Here is a 23800-nt window from a genome sequence, read left to right as displayed (position 1 = left end):
GGACACAGAACCTGATACATCATCTGTACCCTGTCTTCCACTTCCTGTCAGAATAGTCCCAACAAAATTTGGATTAGGTACCAGTGCTTTTCTGCTTCTGAAGGATGAATGGATACACTGCACCATCTTGCATCCTGCATCCAGCAATACTTCCTTGATGGTGAAAATGAACAGGGAGGGCTTTTGCCTGGAGGAAACATAACCAAACTCCTTAGGGACTCCTGTGTGGCTGGAGGGCCTGTGTGTAGTTTCAGGATGTACTTTAGAGGCTCTGAGGAAATCTAATTCCCAATTCCTCCTAGAAATGAGAAATGATTCCATTGGCCTCTCGGAGTAATGTCTCACACTCTGGTTCATGGCCTCTTCATGCCTTTACACACACACACACACACACATACACACGCTTGCGTGCACACATTTACATAAATATTTTTGAAATAAGGGACATTAAGGAGAGAGTGCTTTTAAAAGTTTTTTTTTAAAGGTTTATTTACTTTTATTGCAAAGTCAGATATACACAGAGGAAGAGAGATAGAGAGGCAGATCTTCCGTCCAATGATTCACTCCCCAAGTGAGTGCAATGGCTGGTGCTGCGCCAATCCGAAGCCAGGAACCAAGAAGCTCCTCCAGGTCTCCCACACGGGTGCAGGGTCCCAAGGCTTTGGGCCATCTTCGACTGCTTTTCCAGGGAGCTGGATGGGAAGTGGAGCTGCCGGGATTAGAACCAGCGCCCATATGGGATCCCGGGGCGTTCAAGGCGAGGACTTTAGCTGCTAGGCTACGTCGCCAGGCCCTAAAAGTTTTTTTATTGAAGGAATTTATTGATAATATTGGATGATTAGGATCTACCACATGTATGATAATTACTACAACAGAAGTCTTATTGGTTCTGTTTAATATGATATTAAAACACTGCCAGTGGGAATGGTTTGTCACAGTAAGAGAAAATGTAAACTTTAAAAAGAATGCATAAAGTGTTTTGGAACATCTCCTGTGTTACATTGGCAGATGTTTGTATCATCAGCGATTTGACATTTAAAACAAGAGATGTTATGTAGCACGAGGGTCATTTGATTAATAAGTCACAGGGTATTTTGGCATTCTTCACTGTTGAACAAATGCAGGATAAAACATTTTCAAAAGCTTCATTTAATCCGTTATTTGTAAAACATTTTATATCTTGGACACAGAAATCCACTATCCACAGCATACATTCTACTTACGTAACACGTCTTGTTAGGGCTTTCTGTTGAGTACATTTGTGATCTGCTAAGGTTTCTTTCTAAGTCGGGGCCAACACTGTGGCATGTTTTTGTTTTTTTTTTTAATTTTATTAGTGACGATGTTTACATAGTTGATGGGGTCGAAAGGGTCGAGGATCAAGGGATGGTGGGTGAGACCACTGTTTACACATTTTGTTTTTCTTCTCGTATATTAACGTGAGGGGGATACAAAAGGAGAAACTATGCCGAGCTTCCCAACCGCCACATTACCTGGGAGATTGGGTCACTGCCACGCGATGTCATCCCAAGGTCCCCGTTGTGGAGCATTTTCTGAGGGTTCCGTTTATGTGTTCTCGGTAGTTCTGAGATGATGCTGGTATTTGCTGCTCCATGGATGAGCAAATCTTTCCGAGGTCATAGTCCACCTCTATGTGTCAAGCCCAGAAATTTGCTGTCAAGTTTCACTGGGGTAGTTGAATAATTTTATCTGCCCTCTTTCCTCAGCCCTGTGTTGCAGCCGAACCCAGCCCTGTCCAACACATGCTTGGTCGTTTTGTACCACAGGGGGAGCTGCAGCCCACTCAGAGTTGGGATTTTTGTTTGTTTGTTTTGTTTTTTTAGGATTTTTTTCTTTTTAGACTTGAAGAAAGATGAAATTTTATATAGTCACCGTTTATTTCATGAAAACTGAAGTTACGCTGAGGGTTGAGCAGCTCTGGTTTCTGTGCCTGCCAATATGTGCAATGGACTGGTCTGGTCGGCCTCACATCCCATGCGATCTCACATACATCATTGAGCATTGAAGCCTAACTCTACTGAGCTGACTCCAACCTCCAACCCACACTCATGCCAGCGAGTGCCACCACCTGTTGAGCCAGGTCCACCTCCAGTCCTAGTTCTCATGCTCATTAGTGGCAATTGCAGCCCATCGGAGAGGTGCCCACAACCCTCCCCTGAACCCACTCCTCACCCCGGATCTCAGACTCTCCAGGTGGTTTTGCGGTCTAGCTTGACAGACCTTGTCCCCAGTCCCAGCACTTGGCAGCTGATGCTGAAGCAAAGCCCAACCTGACTGTCCTTATTCTGGCTCATGCCTGTACCAGTGGATGCAATTGGCTACCCCAGCCTGGCTTTCCCCAACCCAGTTCACATGTAGGCCAACAGGTGTTGTAGCCCTGTCTAAACTGCTGCCCCCAGTTCCAGCTCTTATGCTCGCCCGCATGAGTGATGGACCAGCATTGGAGTCCCCAATACTCCCCTACCAGGCTCACACCTCTGTCCCAGTCTCATGTGTGCTGGTGGATGTTGGGGTCCAGCCTGTCGTGGCCTGTGCCACCTGGGCATTTGTCAGTGGATGCTGCAGTTTGGTCCTGCCCGGCCTGCTCCCATTCCATCTTGCACTGGTTGGAACCGCCGTTCAACTTGTCACAGTCAGTCCCCAGTCTTTGCCCTAATGTGAAACTGGGTGGTGATGTGGCCAGACCCAGCCCATTCTGCATCCCATTCTGATTCTCATATCTGCCAGTGGGTGTTATGAACTGGCCCAGCCTGGTCCATTCCCGTATCTGAACCACACTTATGCTGGCAGGTACTGTAACTTGGTCTGCTCTGGGCTGCTCCTTGCTTTGATTCTTGTACTCACCTCCAGGGACTGTACCCCAACAAAGGAGTTCCCCAAGCTCCTCTCTTGGGTCTTTTCTCAGTGGCAAATCTTGCTCACGTGGGCTTACTCAATCCACCTCTTGTCATGGCAGAACAGTAGCCTTGCCCTTCTGGCCCATACCTATTCTGGTTCTTACTGTTTGGTGCTATAGCCCAGCCACTCCTAGTCTGTGCCCCAACACAGCTCTCATGTGGTCCAGTCGGGTTGGAAATCAAGCCCAACCTGTTCTAAACCCACTCTGGCTTTCACAAGCACCAGTGGATGCTGCAGTCTAGCCTGGCAGACTAGCTTAGCCTAGTCTGGCACACATGCTGAGGCACACTGCAGCCATGTCCAGCCCAGACCAACAGGCATGGTGGTTTAAACTAAAGCTTAGGATGCCACATGCCTTTTTAGAGCTCTGGTTTGAATCCAAACTGTTCTGCTTCTGATTCAGCTCCTTGGCTGATCCACCTTGGAGAACAGCAGAAGATAGCCTGTGTTCTGGGCCCTTCTTCTCTGTAGGAGACCAGTATGGAGTTCCTGACTCCCTGGCTTGTTCCAGGCCTAGCCAGGACATTGTGACCATTTGGGGAATGAACTAGTGGATGAAAGTTCTCTTCTGCTCTCTGTGTTTTGCTGGCTTTCAATGAAAAATTGAATGAAGCTCTAGCAAAACAGATTGCTATCCCAATTCAGATGGCGGTGCTGGGATCTTTGTTAATAGAACTATTTATTCAACTGTTTATACCTTCATAACATCTTAAATTATGATACTGCTATTTAAAAAATATGACACCAGTGTCACCTGTTGTAGCTTGGAGTTAACATACTTGAAAGACAGTGCAGTGTTCCAAGTCAATCCATAATCAAACTGCTAAGTCATTTCTATTTTAAAAATTCTAGGTTTCGGAAAAAGAAGCAATAAATGTTAGGGTGGAGTATAGTGTTTTTGAAAAGGCTGAAGTTATGCTGTGTGTCAGTCATGGTGCTCCACACATTTTTTATGATAATATTATTTATTTATTGTAGAAATTGTAAACAGTAAAAAGAGGTATGAATAGGAAAGCAAACATTGTGTCAAATATCACTCCCCATTTTCCTCTTTTGTCTTCCTCAGCGTTTTCTAGAACACCTTCTTAGGTTCTACCCTTTGTGAAATTCCTAGATTCACTCTATGTGAAAGTGTGTAAATAACTTAAATAGTTTTGGGAATGATGTTTTCCACATTTTTGACAATCAGAATAAATTATGAATAGTTTTCCATTCCAAAGAAAAAAGGTACATAAGTGTAGTATTCACTATAATTTTGTTTATGTCTTTTTATGGATAGTTAGAAGTTTTCCTTTTTATATGTATAAATAAACATGTGTTAATTAAAAAAAACTTGTCAGATGTATTTTTATAAAGGGAATTATTAGTCAAGGGACATGCATATTTGTTGTTTTGTTGCAGTAGCCACATCAGAACTCAGAAAATTTTCATTCCCTCATGGTGTATGAGACTGCCTGAAAAAAGCTAAGTAATACAAAGAGTCCCCATAAGCTCCACACACAGCTTTTCCAGTGTTTACATATTAGGTTGTATCTGTCACAATCTATAAACCATACTCAACTTCTCGTATTTTTTTAATTCCAATTTCTTCCATCCCACCTTGCCCTCCCTGCCTCTAGTATTTATTCTTACTTTTACTTAATGTTGAATGATACACATTTTCTCTTTTTAGCAATTTGACATCATAGGGTCATATCTTTGTTTTAAATTTTCATTCTTTCATTGTACTCATGGATTCAAATATTATTAGCATGAGTAATTTTGCATTTATTCATGTCTGCAGCTTCCATTGTGGCCTAAGCCTTTTTCATTTTTTGCTTGATTGTTACTATTTTTCTTGTTTCAGTTGTTCCTCATATCTTGTTCTCCACAAAGTCATCGTTAGCATCTTGTTGAATGTCCAGTGAATCATGCCAGGCACCTGCTCCAAAGCCTTGGGATCTTAACATCCTGCAATAGTGCCCTGGCCCATAGCTGGTTGGCTTCTTCTCTCTATTCTCTTTCCTGTATCACACTGCTGGCTCCAGCCACGTTGGCTTCCATGTCTGTGTCTCTAGTTGCCTTTGCTCCTTCGTATGTATCACATCTTCTCTCAAGTGGTTTGCCTGTCAGATACTATTTTTACAACCTCCTTAATGGATGTGTCACTCTCTGAAACTCTCTTCTTTTTTCCCCATAGTAGGTATTCTTACCTAATATGGTACTTACCTCTCCATGTACTAATTGTCTTCTCCCTGGTGGAGCACGAACTCCAGGGCAGCAGAGATATTGCTGTATTCCCAGCATCAGAATAGCCTAGCATGTGGGGACATAAAGATTACAACGCAGATAGAACTGCCAAAACCTAACCTGATGAGTTAAATTTTAGCATGGCTGATTGAAAAGGGATTCTTTTTCTGCATTTTTATTGGAGTTGTTATCTTACTATATCTGTAAGATGATTGCTGTATCAAATTTATCCTTTTTTCATCTAAATGTCTGGTTTCAGACATTTTATCTGGCAGTATTCTAGTTCTAAGAGGTGAGTAGTCTGAATAATTTGACTATTGCCTCACTGTGGCATATTATACTTCCTGTCTTACAGTTTGCAATGCCATGTTTTCCTATATTTTAGTATATTTTATCCAGTGAGAGAAACCTACTTTTTTCTGGTTTATTGATTTATGTTAAATAGTACTTTGGAAATTCCATGGTTTACTCTGACTTTTAAGCATGTAAATCAGTATACCACAAAGTGACTTTGAATTATGCCCTTCAATTGTATACCACATATGTAATGAAAACTCATCAGTTATTTGTTTTGCTGGATTTGGAGAGCATAGTCCACTTTTAGTTATTTTTCTTTGTATTTGTGATCCTCATTATCTTGACATCCATGGTAGAACAAGATATACTGATTGGTGCCAAATGCTTTTATATTGATGCATAAGAAAAAAAGTGACTTGAATCAGCTTTTGCAGATGTTACTGGGGTTTTTGTTTTATTTTCTCTGTTTTTCTTTATTGTTCCATCTAGCTGGGCTTTTCCAGTGTTCCTTTTAATGAGTATATTGTTAGTTGTGACGTATCATGATGTTCACGAATGCTTGCTGCGTCCCTGCTACTTCATCGTTGGCAAATTCCTGAAACCTTTTCCATCTTAGTTTTTCCTTTGGGAAATGGTTCAGCAATAATGTTTAATTGGATTATTGTTAAAATTAAGTGAAATAAGCATGTACAGTATAGTGTTTGACATAAAATTATGAATTTTCTCAGGGGTTAATTTTTAAGTAAATATTCAGTTTTAATTAGGCGGGGGGAGAGTCAGCATTCAGGACTCTATTATTTGGTGCTACTTGGTAAAGTTGTCTTTTAACTCTCATCCTTGTCTATATCACAAAAGTTGTGTCAGCATTGTTGAAGCTTGGCCAGTGATAGAGGATGTTGGTCTTGATAATTTTCAGTGGGTTTTCAGATCAGTATTTTGAGATAATAGAAACAATTTCCTTTGCTATTTATCAAACACTCAATTAATATGGTGCTTTGACAGCACAATAATTTTTCTTCTGTGAATACAGAATACTACAATGGTGAAATAATCTCAGCAGAAGAAGCAAGATATTAATTAACCATCCTTCTTTGCTTTTTTGAAAAAAAAAAAGTTTATTTCTTTTTACTTTATGATAGAGGGACAGAGACAGAGAATGAGATGGAGACAGAGATTGTTCAACATGCCGGGTCAGTCAAGAGTCCAGAATCAAATTTAGGCCTCCCATTTGGATGGCAGCACCTGAACTTCTGAAGCCATCTGCAATTGTCAGGGAACAGAAATAGAGCCAGGTCTCTAAGCCAGGCATCCACCTAGTGTCTTAGTCATTGCACCAAATGCCACCCCCCAACACCTTTTGCATTTAAACATTGTGAACATGAGCTCCAGTAATTGCAGTGCCCAGCTGATTTTTGATCCTCCCGATTTAATGCTGCTTTTGCAGACCCACTCTGAAGAGAGACCTTTCCAGTGTGAAGAATGTAAAGCTTTGTTCCGGACTCCATTTTCCTTGCAGAGACACCTGCTAATACACAACAGTAAGTCGCAATTCCTGTGGATGAAACAGAAATATCACTCTTTGTTCATGATGATGCTTGACAATGTAGACATTTGAGAAGTGTACCTATAAGTGGTTATGTAAAGTATTTTTAAGTGTAAAAAGGACCAATAATTGTTTTTCAATTTTTTTTGCTTTATTTTTCCACACTAAGATAACTCATTTTATGAGACATGTCATTTCATATTATTTATTCATATTATTTAAAATTATTTTTTAAAACATTTCCAATATTTAGTAAGATATCTCCGAACTTTGTTTTGAAACAAATGTTTTGTTCCCTCTTATTTGCATTGTTTTGTTCCCTTTTTACTGCACTGATTAAGGAAACATGTCTGAGTCTTTAAAACTTGCACCTAGCTGCCGTAATTTTATTAGCTTACACACCTTTAATGTCGGAAAGGATCAGAGTGCACACCTCATTTCATGGTTTAATTTGAGGGGAATTGAGAACACTGAGTCTCCAAGAAGCCCAGAGCCTTCTGCGGGCCATGTCAGTGCTGCTGAGCAGCCTCTGATTCTCTGCGAGGCACTGTCCTACTTATCCTGTTTGCTCGTTTCATACTTCTTTTGTCAGAATTCTTTTCTTTCTTTTGGTTGAAGTTCTACCGAAGCATATATGACCATGTAACAGTTAAACAGAGATCTTTCTTTTCTTTTAAATAGAATTTATAGTCGCATACTGAAAGATACCACTTTATTGTGAACAAAAAGTTATGGCTGTGCTGAGTGATAAAATGAGGTCTCTGTTCAGAAGTTGAAGTAACCAGAGATTTACTATAGTATCATTATCTAGAATTAAAGACAAAAACATATAGATCCATAATACGTATATATTATATATATAATAACATATATAATTAATGGGGTTTTTTTACGTTTGAGTTACTTAATCAGTTGAAATCTTTTTCATAAATGAAACTTATGCTGCTGCTTAAAATTTTAATATTTCTGAAGGAAGCAAAGTGATTTATCAAGTTTGACAGTTGGCTGGACAGAGCAGTATCTTAGAAGAAATTTTCTCTCGTTGAGATGCAGTGTCTAACATGCAAAATAAGGCAGATATTAAGTTTTTCATAAACGCTGAGTGGTAGTGATGAAGATGAAATGCAGTCTGCTTCAGTAAAGAAAGATAGTGCTATGTGCACTTGCAATGTCACACTCACAGTCCTGGAGAGGCTGTTAGCACAGCTTTCCACTTTCCTATGGAGAGCAACTGTAGTTAAGAAATAAAATATGCTGTACAATAGCAGGAATTTTCATCCTATTTTGCTATCAATTTGATAAGGAAAAATAGCTCTTATGAAATGAATATATTCTAGGAAAAGAATTGCAAAGGTACTTCTGTCATACTATCAAAATATATGTAATTAAATCTTTACTTGGTAGTTTAATGGAAGGATTTGATGGGGGCAAATTTAGGTTTTTAAACAAAATGCTTTTCAGTATCTGAATAGATTGGGTATTATAAGCATTAACATTTACATTAATATATTAATGAATAACTTCACATATAGTTTCACTGATTATACATTTGTACAAATGTTTAAATATGTCTATAATAATATATATGTACTTTTTTGTATTCTCTAAAGACAAATTAGTTTATAAGAACAATACCCTACAATACAAATACTCAAAAATAAGAAATAAACAAAGGTCATAGAATTCACACAGTTCATACATGGTTTGTTGTGACTTTGTTTTAGACATGAAATGTCAACAATCCTCTCAGAGACTTTAAATCACAGCCATAAGTCTGCTACAAAATATAAAGGGAAAATAATTGCTCTTTCTCATTTATTCTCTTTCTTTAATCTGTCTCCTCCAGTTACCTCCCTCTGTCCTTTCCTCGCTTCTTTCCTTATTCAATATGGAAGGAGGAAATAATAGAATCTCCACATTTCTAAATTTATTTCAAGCTATAGTGAAAGGATGTTAGAAGAGCTTGTTTGACATTGAGATACTCTTACTCAGTTTAATATTTCGGTCTTCCTGTATTTTTGCCTACTAGTACCTTAAAATGTAAATCTTTGTTAATATGTTATTGTCCTCTAAAAAGGGAAAATTGTTTCAATACTAATTTTAATCACATAGCCAAGCACTGCATGTGTTTTATATGGACCTGGTATGATACACTGTCTCCTGATTGTGCAAGCTGTACTTAAAGCAGAAGACCGAGTTAGGCCTATGTGTTAGTAGCTAAAAGGATCATATTATGGGAAAGTTACAACTGAGCCTTGGGATGCAAAGTCACAGTCCCTGAAGTTACTTTCCCCTCAGGACCAGGCTATGGAATGAAAGGTCAACACTGGCACAGTTACTCAGGGGTTTTTGTTCTAGGTTGGAAAACAGAGGTGAGCATGTTTCTTTCCTCTGCCCCAAACGCCGCAGCCATCTCAGCACAGCCTGTAATCCATTTTTTGTGATAAAATGAAAAGTTGTTATCCAGCAGCCCAAAGGCTAAGTCAGAAGCCTGCAGGCAGGTTCCTCAAGTAATGCTGGGTCCCTCCTCCTCGGGCTTGTCCTGTATCCCCTGGCGGCTGTTGGACAGGATTTGAGGCCAGTGCTGAGTGCTGAAGGCACCCAAAGGAGGTTCATTTTCTTCATGGAGGCCTGTGACATTGCAAGATTCTAGTCACCCATAAGCCCGGCTCCTGCCCTTGAAATACACACTCCAAAATGCTCACGGGACCGTTAGAACATTACCAGACTCGATCTGTACATTTTAGACTGAGAATGTGGGATGGTTTAAGGTCTTGCCCCTGGTGACACAGTGTAGTAACAAAAATGGAACTGAAATTTGTTGGAAAAGATTAGTTTTATAACTGTGACAGATTGTTCGAACTGCAAAGCTAATTTTTTCACACAGTGTTCGATCTGGGTATGTGATGGGGGGGGGGGTTTAGATGAGCCTGCTTTAAAACTGATGCTTCTCTTACGGGAATTTCTGTTTGAAGGTGAGAGGACGTTCAAGTGCCCTCACTGTGATGCCACCTTTAAAAGGAAGGATACGTTAAATGTCCATGTTCAGGTGGTCCATGAAAGACATAAGAAATACAGATGTGAACTGTGCAATAAGGCATTTGTTACACCTTCAGTGCTTAGAAGTCATAAGAAAGTAAGTAGAGCCTTCTGCTAGTCTAAATGGATTATATATTTAACATATGGATATACATTTAATACATAATAATTTTATATACTCAGTGTGATAAATGCATGGTTTACATAATCTTGAGAACATGTCTATTTTCTCCATTTTTCAGTGAACTTTGTTTTTTTCCTTAGCTGTGATGATACCTGAGTCAATCAAAGTATGTTTATCAATTTTTTAAAAAAGGATTTATTTATTTTATTAGAAGTCAGATTTACAAAGAGGACAGACAGAGAGAATGATCTTCTGTCTGCTGGTTCACTCCCCAGGTGGCCACAACAGCCAGAGAGGAGTAATCTGAAGCCAAAAACTTTTTGGGGTCTCCCACATGGATAAAGGGTTCCAAGGCTTTGGGCCACCCACTACTGCTTTCCCAGGCCACAAGCAGGGAGCTGGATATGAAGTGCAGCAGCTGGGATCTGAACAGTCCATATGAGTTTATGGCGCATGCAGTGCTAGGATTTAGCCAGCAGGCTATTGCACTGGCCCATGTTTATCAATTTTAAGACATTTTGTGTTAAGGTTTTCTTCAAATGAAACATGAGAAATACCTTAACACCTTGGTTTTTTCACAGCTTGTCTGATGTTTATTACCAAGTTCTGAGTTTAAACCCTTCTAGAGTTGGAATACCTGTCACCTTTGCATCCTTAAGGCAAAAGGAAATTCTTGACGCAGAACAGAGACCTAAGTTTTTGTTTCGCTCTAATAAAATGAATCTACTTTTGCCATATGCTTGTAGGAACTCTCTCTTTTTTGCATATGCTAGTTGGGATAACTAGAGCAAATTAACAACTTATTTGTTACTTATTGAATAAGTGAACTCTAAGCACAATTTTGTAATACCAAAATATGATACTTTAAAAATGCAATTAGAGATTTTAATGTTACCTTTGAAAAGGAACTATGTCGTGTGATAACTTTCTGCCCTTTAGTGTGTGCTGTTGAATGTGTGCACACTGGTGACCCCTTCAATAGGACTTTTACTTTGGAAACTGTCCTTGATGTATGTTTCAAAAGAACTGTGTCTGAATACTTTTCTTGCATTTTGATGGTGGGTAATAATGATATTGTTCCCCTTTTAAACATTTTGAAAAGGATCATCTTTCAACAGTCTTCTTTTGGGTTACTTTTAAATGTCACTTCAGTGATTTTTTTTATTGTTTTTCAATAAATGAAGGGAAAACATCCTGAGTTTTCAAGAAAGATGTCGTTGTTCTCAGCACCTGACTGTTACGGAATATATTTGCATTACATTGTTCATTTCTCTCTCCTGTGTATATCCAAGTTGTCTTTTTACAGTGAGCTGTTGTCATACTTCTTGTTCTTGCTAAAAATAGTTTAGTCTTGTTCTTTGGTTGCTTTATTATATCTTAACAAATTATTTGCTTATAGGATGCACATTTTTGAGTTAACAGAAAGGGGCAGTTTAGCTGTTTTGATCATATTGTGTTAATATATAAGAAACTTGTATCACTGACAAGTATCTAAAGCAGTGGAAGTGAGCACTGAAATACTGTTTTAGTAAATAAAGAAAATCCCGTGGAGTGCAGATAAATTGGTAGTTCATTGTTTGGAGTAATTCATAGGTCTCTAAATCTCTAACCAGTCTTATACTAGTCAAGACACAATTGCTGTGTCAGAAAAAAAGATAGGTATATGTTAAAATATTAAGTCTTGTGGCCCGGGAAAGCAGTTGAGGATGCCCCAAAGCGTTGGGATCCTGCACCTGCGTGGGAGACCTGGAAGAAGCTCCTGACTCCTGGTATCAGATGGGCGCAGCTCCAGCCGTTGCGACCGCTTGGGGAGTGAATCAATGGACGGAAGCTCTTCCTCTCTCTCTGTCCTCCTCTCTACATATCTGAGTTTCCAATAAAAAATAAATAATTATTATAAATTATTATGAAGATTTGTATCTTTAAAAATATTAGGTCTTTTGCTGTGTATTGAACCATAATATGGGCCATGGGAGTAAAAGCACTGACTGGGGACTAAAGGTATATGTTGACTCTGCTATGTCAGAACTTAAAGTGAGAACACGAAGGTGAATGCCTGCCAAGTACAAACTCAGGGGAGTGTCTGTGGAGACCGCATTGGAGTGAAACATAGCAACTGATTAGATTGTGTTTTTCAGACTTGAAGTAAATCCTTTCTAGGGAGAGAAATTTTTAAGACCACTGTGGACAGTGTGTTTAGTTTATCAATTTAAAAAATTACAATATCATAGTATAGCCACAAGTTTGGATTATGCTACAAACACAGAATTTACAAATTAAATGTTATAAAGGCTTAACCCAGCTATACCTAAGTTAGCAATATGGAAACTAATACGGTAGATGGCAATTGTTTCTATGTTAGTGATTCTTAAAAGTTATTAGGTGGTAATGCAACAAGGTGGAGAAATCCACCATGGGGAGAGAGTTCGGGGAGGGTGGGGGGAATCCCAGTGCCTATAACACTGTGTCACATAACACAATACAATTAATTAAAAAAAGTTATTAGGTGACAAGATAACTGCTCTATGCCTTTTGCTCTATCCCAGTTTTTCCTTTCTAAGAGCATCCTAATTTTCCATATCAATTCACATGACACAGTTATTTCTCAGTTAAATGTATGAGTATAAATTATACACAGGAACTTGGAATTCAGTTCTGTGACATTTCAGGTGTCACACTTGGTGGTGTTATTCACTTTTGGGTTGTCATTGAAAATAATTCTAAGAAGAGATTCATAGTGAGTGTGCAGACACCCGAAGGAAGTGCCTTTTTCCAATCTTTTTCCCTCTGGTTTTGAGAAAGGGTGACACATGAAAATCTCTGCAACACTTCATTTATTGGCATAATCGCCTTTGATATTGATAGAAAACTGGTTTCCTCATGAGAGTGTGAAGCCACCTCTCTCCATGCCTTCTGGGGTGGCAACTGTTATTCCTCTGAACTCTCTGACAGTCAGTGAACTCACTGTTGATGATTCTTGCTCCCCTTTCCTGGTTTGATTGTTTATGCCTAGATTTGAGGTAAGTAGAGGGTAGAAATATTCTTTTACACTGCTCAGTTTACACCTGCTGATTTTAAAGATTAGTTCAGATTTATAATCCTTTTTGCTTTGCAGTAAAATCAGTCCAGACAGTCAAAACACAAGTAACAGATGACTTTATTAAGATTAATTCTGTCTTCAAGAGTTAAATACACACAAAGAATGTGAAAAATGCTTCAAAGGAAGTGTTTCTTGGCAGCCGTCAAGGGCAGCTGTAGACCCAGTTTGATTACGCGGTTTTGCTAACATACACTGGTTTTGTGTAACTTAATCATTTTTAGGTGGGAGCTCCATAAAGGCTTAAAAATAAACTGCAGAATTGTTTTCAAATTAACACTAATGCACTATTCTGAAGGTTTTTCGGGGGGAGCCAGTGGGAGTATTCATGATAAATTGTTTAAACTCTCATTGTGATATTAAATCATCTTGATGAAACATAATCCTGGAAAATAAGGATTTACTATTGTCAGAGGCACTTAATCATCTTTACTGGATTCTGTGCATTTAGCCTCAACTCTTTTTATTCCTTTCCATTTAGACACACACAGGAGAAAAGGAGAAAGTCTGCCCGTATTGTGGCCAGAAATTTGCCAGCAGCGGTACACTGAGAGTTCACATTCGGAGCCACACAGGTATGGGGACTGAAAATGACAATGAAAATAATGAACTAAAATTATGTTTTTCCAAGACGGGGGATACTGTAATGTTACAAAGTCATTCTCCAAGTTAGCAACTGGTCTTTGCTCCCTATCATTTAAAGTATTGTAAAACACAGCTGGTCCTTACTACAGAAGAAATGCAATGATGCTATTTTTTCCAAACTAAGGATAATATCCAAAATAGAAGTTATGTTTTGATTGTCTGTTTTGAAAAAGCAGTGGCTATCCTTTCATACAATTTTGGCGAGTGGAGGTGACACTTTCACTTTGTTTTGCTGGCGACAAGCCTTGCCATGAAGGCCTCCCCATAGCTCCTATCATATGCGGCCTCTAATATTTAAGGTCTGCAGAATGTGATTTGAATCCTGCAGGATTTTTTTTTAGACCTAAGAGTGGTATGAATGCAGTATCTGTCAGAGCATGAATGGCTTCCCAAAGACTCCCTTCCTTTTCTTGCTAGTTTCCATGTAAGTTCTCCAATGAAAGAGGCTGTGTGAACAACTCAATATTTTTGAAACAACCTAGTGTGAAGTTTATGTATCGTGTAGATAAGTAATTGGGAAGCCTTGGATGAACGCTCTTAATTATGATAACCAGATGATTTTTGCATTAGTCTGAAATGTTGTTTCACATTTGCTGGAACGTACTTGTATGATTAACTCTCTAACTGAATTATTCGATCTGAAGCTTACTGGTCAAAGACTGATGATTTTATTTATCATAGTAACCCCAGCACCTACTGCGGTGTCTACCATAATAACTTTGTTGTGAATGAAAGAAAAAAAAAATTTGGATTCTGTTCTAAGTAGATCAGAGAATCAGTTAAAAGAGGAAGAGCAAGAGTCAGGCATAGTTTTTTTTGAGTTTTTCTATCCAAAGCTCAGAAGAAAAAACACTCAGCTAATAGAGTTTATCTATTTGTTTTAGTTTTTATTTTTCATGTTACAGTTCCTTAGGCTCAGAGATTCCCCCTTTCATCCTCTCATCTCCCTCCCCCATCTCTTCCCCTATATTAGAGCAGTAGCCCTTCAACAGTCACACATCCATCATTCCTCAGTTAAAGTGTATCAGGGAATTGTAGGTATAGACAATGATAGAAAGTCCAGCATCCTTTTGTCAAGACATATTTAACAATTTCAGTAGGGGTCCATCTTTTGTGCAGAAGTGGAGGTGCATAACCAGTTAAACGTCTAAAAGTTAAATGCACATGTGATGACTATGGAATAATGAATGCTCTGAAAGAGGACAAAATGTCTTACTTAGAAGTTTTCTAGAGAGAGAGGCTATCAGGCTGCCTTCTAGAATGCAGCCAAAAGAACAGTAGAGAAGCAAAAGGAAGTGAGCAGCTGAGATCCATCTTAGAAGTACATTGCTCATGGCTGCTAACATGTGCTCATTGCACACAAGCAGCAAGTAATTGATGAAGAGGGGGATAGACAGATCTTTAGTCTGAGACCAGCTGCTGCAATATTTTGATGTTGCTATCATCTAATATCTCTTTTTTATGGGCTGGAAGGAGCTGGGGTGTGGGAAGGGCAGTTGGGATGGCATAAAGGCCATCAACAGTATTCAATTCTATATCAGCGATTCTCAGATTAATAATGCCAGACTGAAAATGTTACTTAGAGTTGTCTGCTTGTGTATATAATTTGTATACAGGAAAATAGCAAGACATGGAATAGGGAAAATAACTATCTGCATATCAAGTAATAGGTTAATAATAATGCTGTGATTTGTCATGATATAATTCAATTATATTCGATGTAATATGTCTCCAAAAGTCCATGTTAAAGCATAGGTTCCAAACGTATGAACCTAATCAAGTAAAGCACTTAATTATTGGAACATTTGCAACCTTGAGAATTCTGTGTGCTTTCCTTTTATTTGCCTCATGGACAGGATGGGCAGTTGGGAAGAGCTAGTAATCAGTCCCAAAATTTTTAGTTATTGTTGCCCTTTATAAAGTTACAATAAGGGGTTGTAAAAAAAATCTTTCTGATAAAAGCTATAAACATTTGTTTACATCATTTTGTATTATGCATAATCTGAAACATATGAAAACCAGATCATTCTGCATAAAATTCGTTTATTTATTGTGATGCTGAATCTCTTCGATATGTATGGTTCTGGCCTATGTTATATGCTTTCTGTTCAAGGGAACTAGCTGACCATCCACATACATACTGCCATGCCCAAACATTTTCAAATGGGAGTGGGATCCAATGCAATGGGGACTCTTAGATGCAATTGAGGATCCTGCAAAGCTTTGTATGTTATTTGTATCTACATCTGTTTACCATATTAGAAATTAAACTTGTTATAAAACTTATAAATATTTAGCTGTTAATTTGTTTAAAAAATAAGCATAATAAACCCACCACATGGCAAACTACTGCTATTTTTCAAACTAGGAGTCATTTAATAATAAACTAATTATATATAAAAATTTTTATGGACGATAATTGCATTTTTCAAGCCAGAAATCACTTGGAAGATGGAGACATCGTCGTATTTCTGAATGCCTTTACTGTCTGGGACAGGAAGAGACACCTGGATTCTAGTGTCTGTTTTCATTCATTCTGATGCAATGTGTTCTTTTGGTTGCAGATATGTGGGTAAAAGAGAAAGCAAGTTTACAATCCTTGTAAAATTGGATATTTGTTTGTACACTAAAGGTTAAAGAATTTTTTAAGGTCTGTTGTTTGGGAACCACAGTGGCTTGAGCTTTTTTCTATTGTGCCACATTAAAATCAGTTGTTCTGCGTTGCCCTTTCAGTGTTACCCACAAATGAATCTGTGACACAGTGCACAGGTAATTAGGAAAACAATGGTTCAATGGGTTCTATGGAGCTTCCACAAGCTTTGCTTAGCTCGTTACACAGCCCGTACGTAGAGAAGCTGGCGAGTATGTGATAGCAAAGATAGATCTTCCACAATTGGAAATTCTGCCCTTCTTGTATATACTGGGAAATACTGTCATTTCTTTATTTGTTTTAGAAGCTACCAAGTACCTGGTAGCAGGTAAAGTCTTTAAAATTCTAACTCTTGTCCAATTGTTTTAATTTTGTATTTGTTTTTTGAAAATGCTGTCATTTCTTCCTTTTTCTAAATGACAAGTTCATTGTCTGAAAAATAACCATATACCCAGTTTTAGCGACCATGCTTGATCATTTTGTTTGATGTAAAAACGATGTTTCATGAAAAAATCTGCCACTTCAGCTCAAAACTCAACTAAATAAGTCCTTTTCATACTTCACTGTATTACAGATGCTTCATATCATTGCCTATTTTATTAAAAGAAAATTTAAAAGATGGTATCTAGGCATTAGGGTTTAGTAAAGCTAATAATTTTTACTTTATCACAGATGTTCTTGAACGAAACTTCTGTGAGTGCATGGCCGTGAAGCCTGAATGATGAGTATTACAGTTTGCCAAAAAGAAGTAGCAAACAACAAAACTTGACAACAGTGATTTTACTGTTACTTTGTGCTGGTAGAGTGAGTATTATTATGACAGTAATTTGACCTTGTAGACCTTCTGAATGAGTCTTGAGCATGCCCTGGAGTACACAAACCATAGTTTGATCTAGAAAAAGATTCTGTCCCCAACCTTCCCCGTGTGTGTGTGTCTCTATGTGTGTGTGCACACACATTTGGTGGTGGACCTGGTGGATGAGCCAGAGAGGAATGTGTTGGGCAATATAAAGAAGTACCCGTTTGCCAGAGGCATTCTATTTATTTGGAGCCATTTTTCTCCATGGAGCGCTCAGATGGACAGGTTTTCAAAACAGTTCCTAGCTATGACTTTGTTCACAATAATTCCTTGAAGTTTTGCCAATGTTAATGATGAAGTATGTTAGTGTCCAGTGTCACTGTGTTTTGCTGGAATGTAAATTTCAAAACGCCAGTTGGCAATTACAAAGTTTGGCCATTCTGACTACTTTTATTTAAGAAAAACATTATTGCATTATTGGGCTGATAATGATCTCTTCATTACTGTGTTTAGAAACAACAGACTTTTAAAATTTGGACACATTTGGATTATACTACAGGACATGCCCTTAAAATTTATTTGCAGATAGCCAAAGATAGAAATTTTCGAAAGAAGCATTCTGTTCTTAAGCCATTTACTGATAGTTTTAAACTATTTAGTCAGAAATAAGGGGACTGAGCTATAATCAGATTGAATAACTTTCCTCACCAATAGAGTTGCCTGTTTTGCAGAGGTAGGCCCCAGTATGTTTCCTTCTCTGCATGCCTCTGCCACAGGAGTGAGCCTTGTACTGATGGAGAGAGCAGGAGCTTTGGACAAAACTCAGTTGAGTTCATATCTCTGTCCCCACCACTCACTGGCTGTAAACCTTTGGGTGAATTATTACTTCTGTAAGCCCTCTTTTATCTTTTGCAAGTTCTTTGAGAAGAATGAATTATGTCTGTAAAATATTTACTGCTGTTTCATCATGGATGGTCAATTACTTCTCAGTTAATTTCTAAAATCGTTCTGTAGTATCACTGCTTGTTGAGACTACTTTGCCAAGTTAAATGAATTTTGTTCATGAATATTGTGTAACAAGGCTTTAAGTCATTTCTTATGTGCTAGTTTTCCTTGGATGATTTATTGATTTATTTATTTTAGGATATAGGACTGAGAATTTTCATTTTTCATGCCTTCCTTTTTCCCCAACTTGATCAAGATCTCAAACTGTGAAATAGCTACACTTTTCTTGAATCAATATTATAAGCAAGGTCTTACTGGATCATTGGTAAAAAATTGATTTAATTCCACAGTATTTATCAAAGTTATGATCATGGAATTGTTTATTCACTTGGTAGATGGCTATGTTCTTGAGTAATTGCCTTATTTTAAAAAAGAAGAGCTTAGTTGAAAAATCATTTTGGATGGTGTTTTGAATTGTGAACTATGTGTGTCACACTAATTTATTTCTTGAAATTAAATATGGTGACCTGTAAAAAAACTTTCATAAATTTGATTTGCTTTGTTAGATCAGAAATTTTCCTTGAGTTTAAGGCTTGTAAGTTTGATAACTGCTTGATTTCTAAATCCAAAGCACTATGAGCAATAAAATTTGCTTTCTACAAAGAGTATTGTCTTCTTCCTAGAACTGTTTATAATAGCAGAAACTTAAAATCAAAATTGATAATCCAACATTGAGTGAATTAGTTAAATAAATTTTGAGTTATATTCATAAATTGGATTATTTATGTAAGATACTCAAATGATACTAATATAAATCAATTAGCATGATACGAAATGAGAAAGGGGCTGATACAATGGAGTAAACCACAGCCTACTCTACTTCTGATCCAGCTGTCAGTTTATATACATGGGACCCAGTGGAAGATGGTCCATGTCCTTGGGCCCCTGCACTCATGTGGAAAACCAGACAACGGGCCTGGCTACTGGGCTTGATCTGGCACTGCCCACCACTGGCAGCCATTTGAGGAATGATCCAGCAGAACCAGCCGATGGAACATCTTTTTCTCTATGTCTCTTCCTCTCTGTTTTCAATATTCTTTCATGTAAATGAAAGTAAATCTTAAAAATGAGGAAGATGGGTTACAAAAACTGAAATATATATTTGCTAAGAATTAAAGATCTTTATATTAGTCTTAAGGGCTCTAAGTGAATTAGTACTATATTATGTTTTAGTGTATCAGTTGTACTTAATGCATTGATTATAGTCAGTATATAGGAACTGCACTGAATTGTTAAATGATAACGTCTTTATTGTACACATATGACATTTTCCATTTATGTTTTCTATAATTTTATTCTGATGAAATATTTAATGTACGGTAAGCTTATATTTTGATTATGTGCATAACTTTCACCATTAGGTATGAAATCTGTCTGTATCTTATACTCTAGTTGGTCAGGAAAAAGAAATGCCTATGAAAGAGTATGTTGGGAAACAAAATGAGGAGGCAAATATGTTGCAATATTAGTCTTATAAGGGACTCTTCAAAGATTATGGGAAGTGTGCATTATGTATTAATTCTGTGCTCCTGACATAGCTTGTGAGTGAATGTATGTGGTTTTCAGTGTACTATTGTCTCCTGTTTCCTTACATCTGAGTGTTTGTAATTGAGAGTAAGCAAGGCTGTTTATTCCAAAGACATCAACTGAGAGTAGCAATGCCAATGAAGTGCAGCTGAGAAAGTTTTCCCAGACATCCTGGTCATAGCTGGGGCTTCCCAAGCTTCTCAGTATAAAATGGGAAATGAAATTCTAAAAGTCTTATTTCAGTCCTGAAAGTTTTATATTTTAGAATCAAATGAAAGGTACTTGGATTTTGTTTGCTTATTTTTTTTAACATTCACATATTCATTTAGTCGAGTCATCTTTGTAATGGGCATTAACATGCAAAGAAAATGATGACTGGCTTCAGTTTGTAAGGGTCTTTGTTGTTTGTTTCTGGGAAGTTATTATTGATTGGTATTTAGAACTTAAATGTGATGAGATTTTTTATGGTATTACTAGTTTTTTAATGTTTTCCCTGGTTTGTTGGAGTCTGTTTCATTTTTTTTTTTATGCATTCAAACTGTTCAGCAGTAATTTAGAGACCAGTTTTCTTCTTTTAGGACATCAAATAACAGTCTTGTGATTCCAGTTTATGTTTCTTATTTACTTACTGTCTGTACAGTTTGCTTGTTATCATTCAGCATTTCCTGTCTCGTATAGCAACAGCATGTCTGTTTCCTTCATTTCAATTTTCATAATATAGGTAATATTTTGTAATTCACTGAAGACTAAGACAAAAATACACACCTGATTGTTAGTTCTAGGAGGAATCTTAGTATTTGTTTCTGTATGGAGGTTTGCTAATGATGGTCCAATTCCTTGACGTTTTGATGGGTTTATCCTTCGGTGGCCAACTTGACGCATCTTAGCCTCCTTCTGTTGCTGCAATGTCCTTGGTGTCCCTTGCCTCTGTTCTCTGAGGCTCATGGGAAGTCTGCAAAAATTTGATTTTTTTTCCCATTGACTTTGAAGCTGTTATTTCTTAAAAACACCATACCCACCTTCTAAACTCTCCTCATTCTTCATAATTCTGTGATTAGAATGAGAACCTGACCTCTGCTTTCGTCAATTTGAAAAATAATAAAAATATTTTGGCTTTTAGAATAGAAAGGAATTTCTGAGATTATCTAGTCAAAGCCTTTATTTGAACAATTGTCCTGCTAAAATGCAGTGATTTGTGGGGCCACCCTGTGGCATAACTGGCCAATCCAACCTCTATGGCACTGGCATCCCATAGGGTGCCAATTTGAGTTCCAGCTACTCCACTTCTTTTTTTTTAAAGATTTAATTATTTTTATTGCAAAGTCAGATATATAGAGAGGAGGAGAGACAGAGAGAAAGATCTTCCTTCTGATGATTCACTCCCCAAGTGAGCGCAATGGCCGGTACAATGCCAATCCGAAGCCAGGAGCCAGGAGCTCTTCCAGGTCTCCCACGCGGGTGCAGGGTCCCAAGCCTTTGGGCTGCTCTTGAATGCTTTCCCAGGCCACAGGCAAGGAGCTGGATGGAAAAGTGTGGCCACCAGGATTAGAAACGGCAACCATGTGGGATCCCAATGCATTCAAGGTGAGGACTTTAGCTACTAGGCCACCACGCTGGGCCCAGCTACCCCTCTTCTGACCAAACTCCCTGCTTATGACTTTCAGAATCGCATGCTTTCCTCCCATAATGTTTGATAAGACGTTCTTGTTAGCGCTTCAGCCGATAGAGGACATTAATCCGAATTTCAGGCTTGAAGATGTGCATGTGGCTTGTTAACCTGTGTTCTGTGAACTTAATTTGGTTATGGAGAAGTGTTTCCTCCACAAAATTAACTACCCAGCATACTATACTACCACCTGTCAGGTTCAGATAGAGAGTTGAGATCCTGGAGTCAGATTATAAGTTTTAGTTCTCAATGTATTTATATTGCCTTCCTGCTTTCTTAAGCAATTAAAAACTTAGTTTTCTCATTAAAAAAAAAACCCACAAAGATATCAATAGTGCCAGCTACACAATGTTGTATTGAGAGAAACTTTGCTTAGTGCGTAGCACAGTGCAAACGTGTGATGACCATATAAGCTCCAGCCACTGACTCACTCATGCCTTGCGCTTGTATTTCTACCTATGCTGAATCCCAGGTGCTCACACTGCCCTGATACACTTTCTGACCTTCTACTCTCAATGTGAGCACACTAGTTTCTTTTTTTTCCATAAACTTGAGATTGAGTGCCAGTCATCTGTAAAATGTAGATGAATTTTTACTGTCATCCAGTGCCTGTTTGGCATGAATGAAGGTGTGTGCGCAACGTGCTGCTCTCATCTTCGGGGAGGTGAATGTTTAGGGCTGTGTCTGGTCAGCAGCTCTGTCATTTATCATCTGGTTTCCTAGGCTAGAACGGTAGGGGTGTCACTGTGTGGGTCAGCTGCAAGAGCGAGCACATCTCTCCTGTGGCTTTATAGCTTCGTGGGGTCAGCGAGAACGGGACTCATTCAGTGAGGGAATCCACAGACGGTGACAGGAATTCCATCGGTTGCTCATAAATTATGAAAGAAATTCTAGGAACTGCTTTTGGGGTTTTAAAGCGCTGGGCCAGAAGGTTAATTACTTGCCTACAGTTCCAACCAACTTTCTGCGTTAATAGATACCGGCTGTGTTGGCCCTTCTGTTCAGGCTTCCTTGCACAATGCAGTTTGAATGTAGTAATAAATCACTGTCTTCAGAAATATTTAATTTTTTTAGCTAATCCTTGTGATAAGCTTAAAAATAAAGGATTGGCTTGTTACAATGTGATGATACCTAGGTTTTTAGCCACTGTTTTTCTTCTCTAAGGAGTTCATTCTTTTGAAAATGCTAGTTCATCTTCATAGACAGTAGCTATATGTATAAATAATTTTAAGTAATTAATAAGTTACTGTTAATAGACCAAAATAAAAAAATATATCAATTGTACATTTAAGCATTTTTCACGTTTTTATAGGAATTAAGTGACCTTTATAGGTTGAGAGAGCATTTGTTCAGTTATCTGTTTTATTCTAAATGGCTCATTATTAATAGTAGGCCAAATCATATATTCTGTCACCTGCACATATTCTAAGAGGAAATAGCATCACTGAGTGCAGGAACTGTAAAGAAATGAATTATAGGGCCCAGCGCGATAGTGTAGCGGTTGAAGTCCTCACCTTGAATGCACCAGGATCCCACATGAGCACCAGTTCCATTCCCTGCTGCCCCACTTCCCATCCAGCTCCCTACCTGTGGCCTGGGAAAGCAGTGGAGGACAGCCCAAAGCCTTGGGACTCTGCACCTGCATAGGAGACCCAGGAAGAGGTTCCTGGCTTCAGATTGGCTCAACTGCAGCAGTTGCCTCTTGGGGAGTAAACCATTGGATGGAAGATTTTCCTCTCTGTCTCTCTTCCTCTCTGTGTAGCTGCCTTTCTAATAAAAAAAAAAAAAAATGAGTTGCTCTTGAGCATCATATTTAGTGTGATTATTTACTTTTTTTTCAAGGGTGTGGAAATCCCCAATATTCTACTGCAGAAATTACCTTGCTGATGTCAAGATTTGTTATAGGTTAGAGTAAGAGAGACAGAAAGAAGCAGGGCTAACAAATCTATCCAGAAACATACTCCTGTAAACAATCACCTAGTGAATGTATAATATAATCATCGAAACTCTAAATGGATCACTTGAAATAGGATACTATTTTGGAAACTAATATTTTTATTATTTGTTCAGTTTTCTGTTACATTGGGATTTTCAAAGGTGGAAATAGCCAAGTCAGCAATTTTCATCAACTTTGTTTCAATAGCTTTGTCTGTTGAGTTTGATGTTTTTGAGAATATATCTCTGTTAAATTTGAAACCATTAAGATTTTTCTTTAGTTTAGGAGAGCTAAAGGGGATTTAATTTCCTTTAGTAAGTATTT

At 38.1% G+C, this 23800-nt stretch overlaps 1 protein-coding gene across 3 annotated transcripts in view; it reads left to right on the top strand.

Annotated features, from left to right (window-relative positions):
- Positions 1-23800, top strand: part of PRDM5 (PR/SET domain 5) — a 161514-nt gene that overhangs the window by 97114 nt on the left and 40600 nt on the right. For all 3 annotated transcript variants that reach the window (XM_040966830.1, XM_040966831.1, XM_040966832.1), the window contains 3 exons: positions 6890-6983; positions 9964-10124; positions 13730-13823. In XM_040966830.1, coding sequence (XP_040822764.1) covers positions 6890-6983; positions 9964-10124; positions 13730-13823 — 349 coding nt within the window. The remainder of the gene's footprint in view (positions 1-6889; positions 6984-9963; positions 10125-13729; positions 13824-23800) is intronic.

This window comes from Ochotona curzoniae, unplaced genomic scaffold (assembly GCF_017591425.1).
Source record: "Ochotona curzoniae isolate NIBS_2020 unplaced genomic scaffold, NIBS_Ocur_1.0 scaffold_4506, whole genome shotgun sequence".
In the NCBI taxonomy this organism is placed as follows: Eukaryota; Metazoa; Chordata; class Mammalia; order Lagomorpha; family Ochotonidae; genus Ochotona; species Ochotona curzoniae.
The sequence above is the reverse complement of the archived record's forward strand: the minus strand, read 5'-3'. Positions and strand labels throughout refer to the sequence as shown.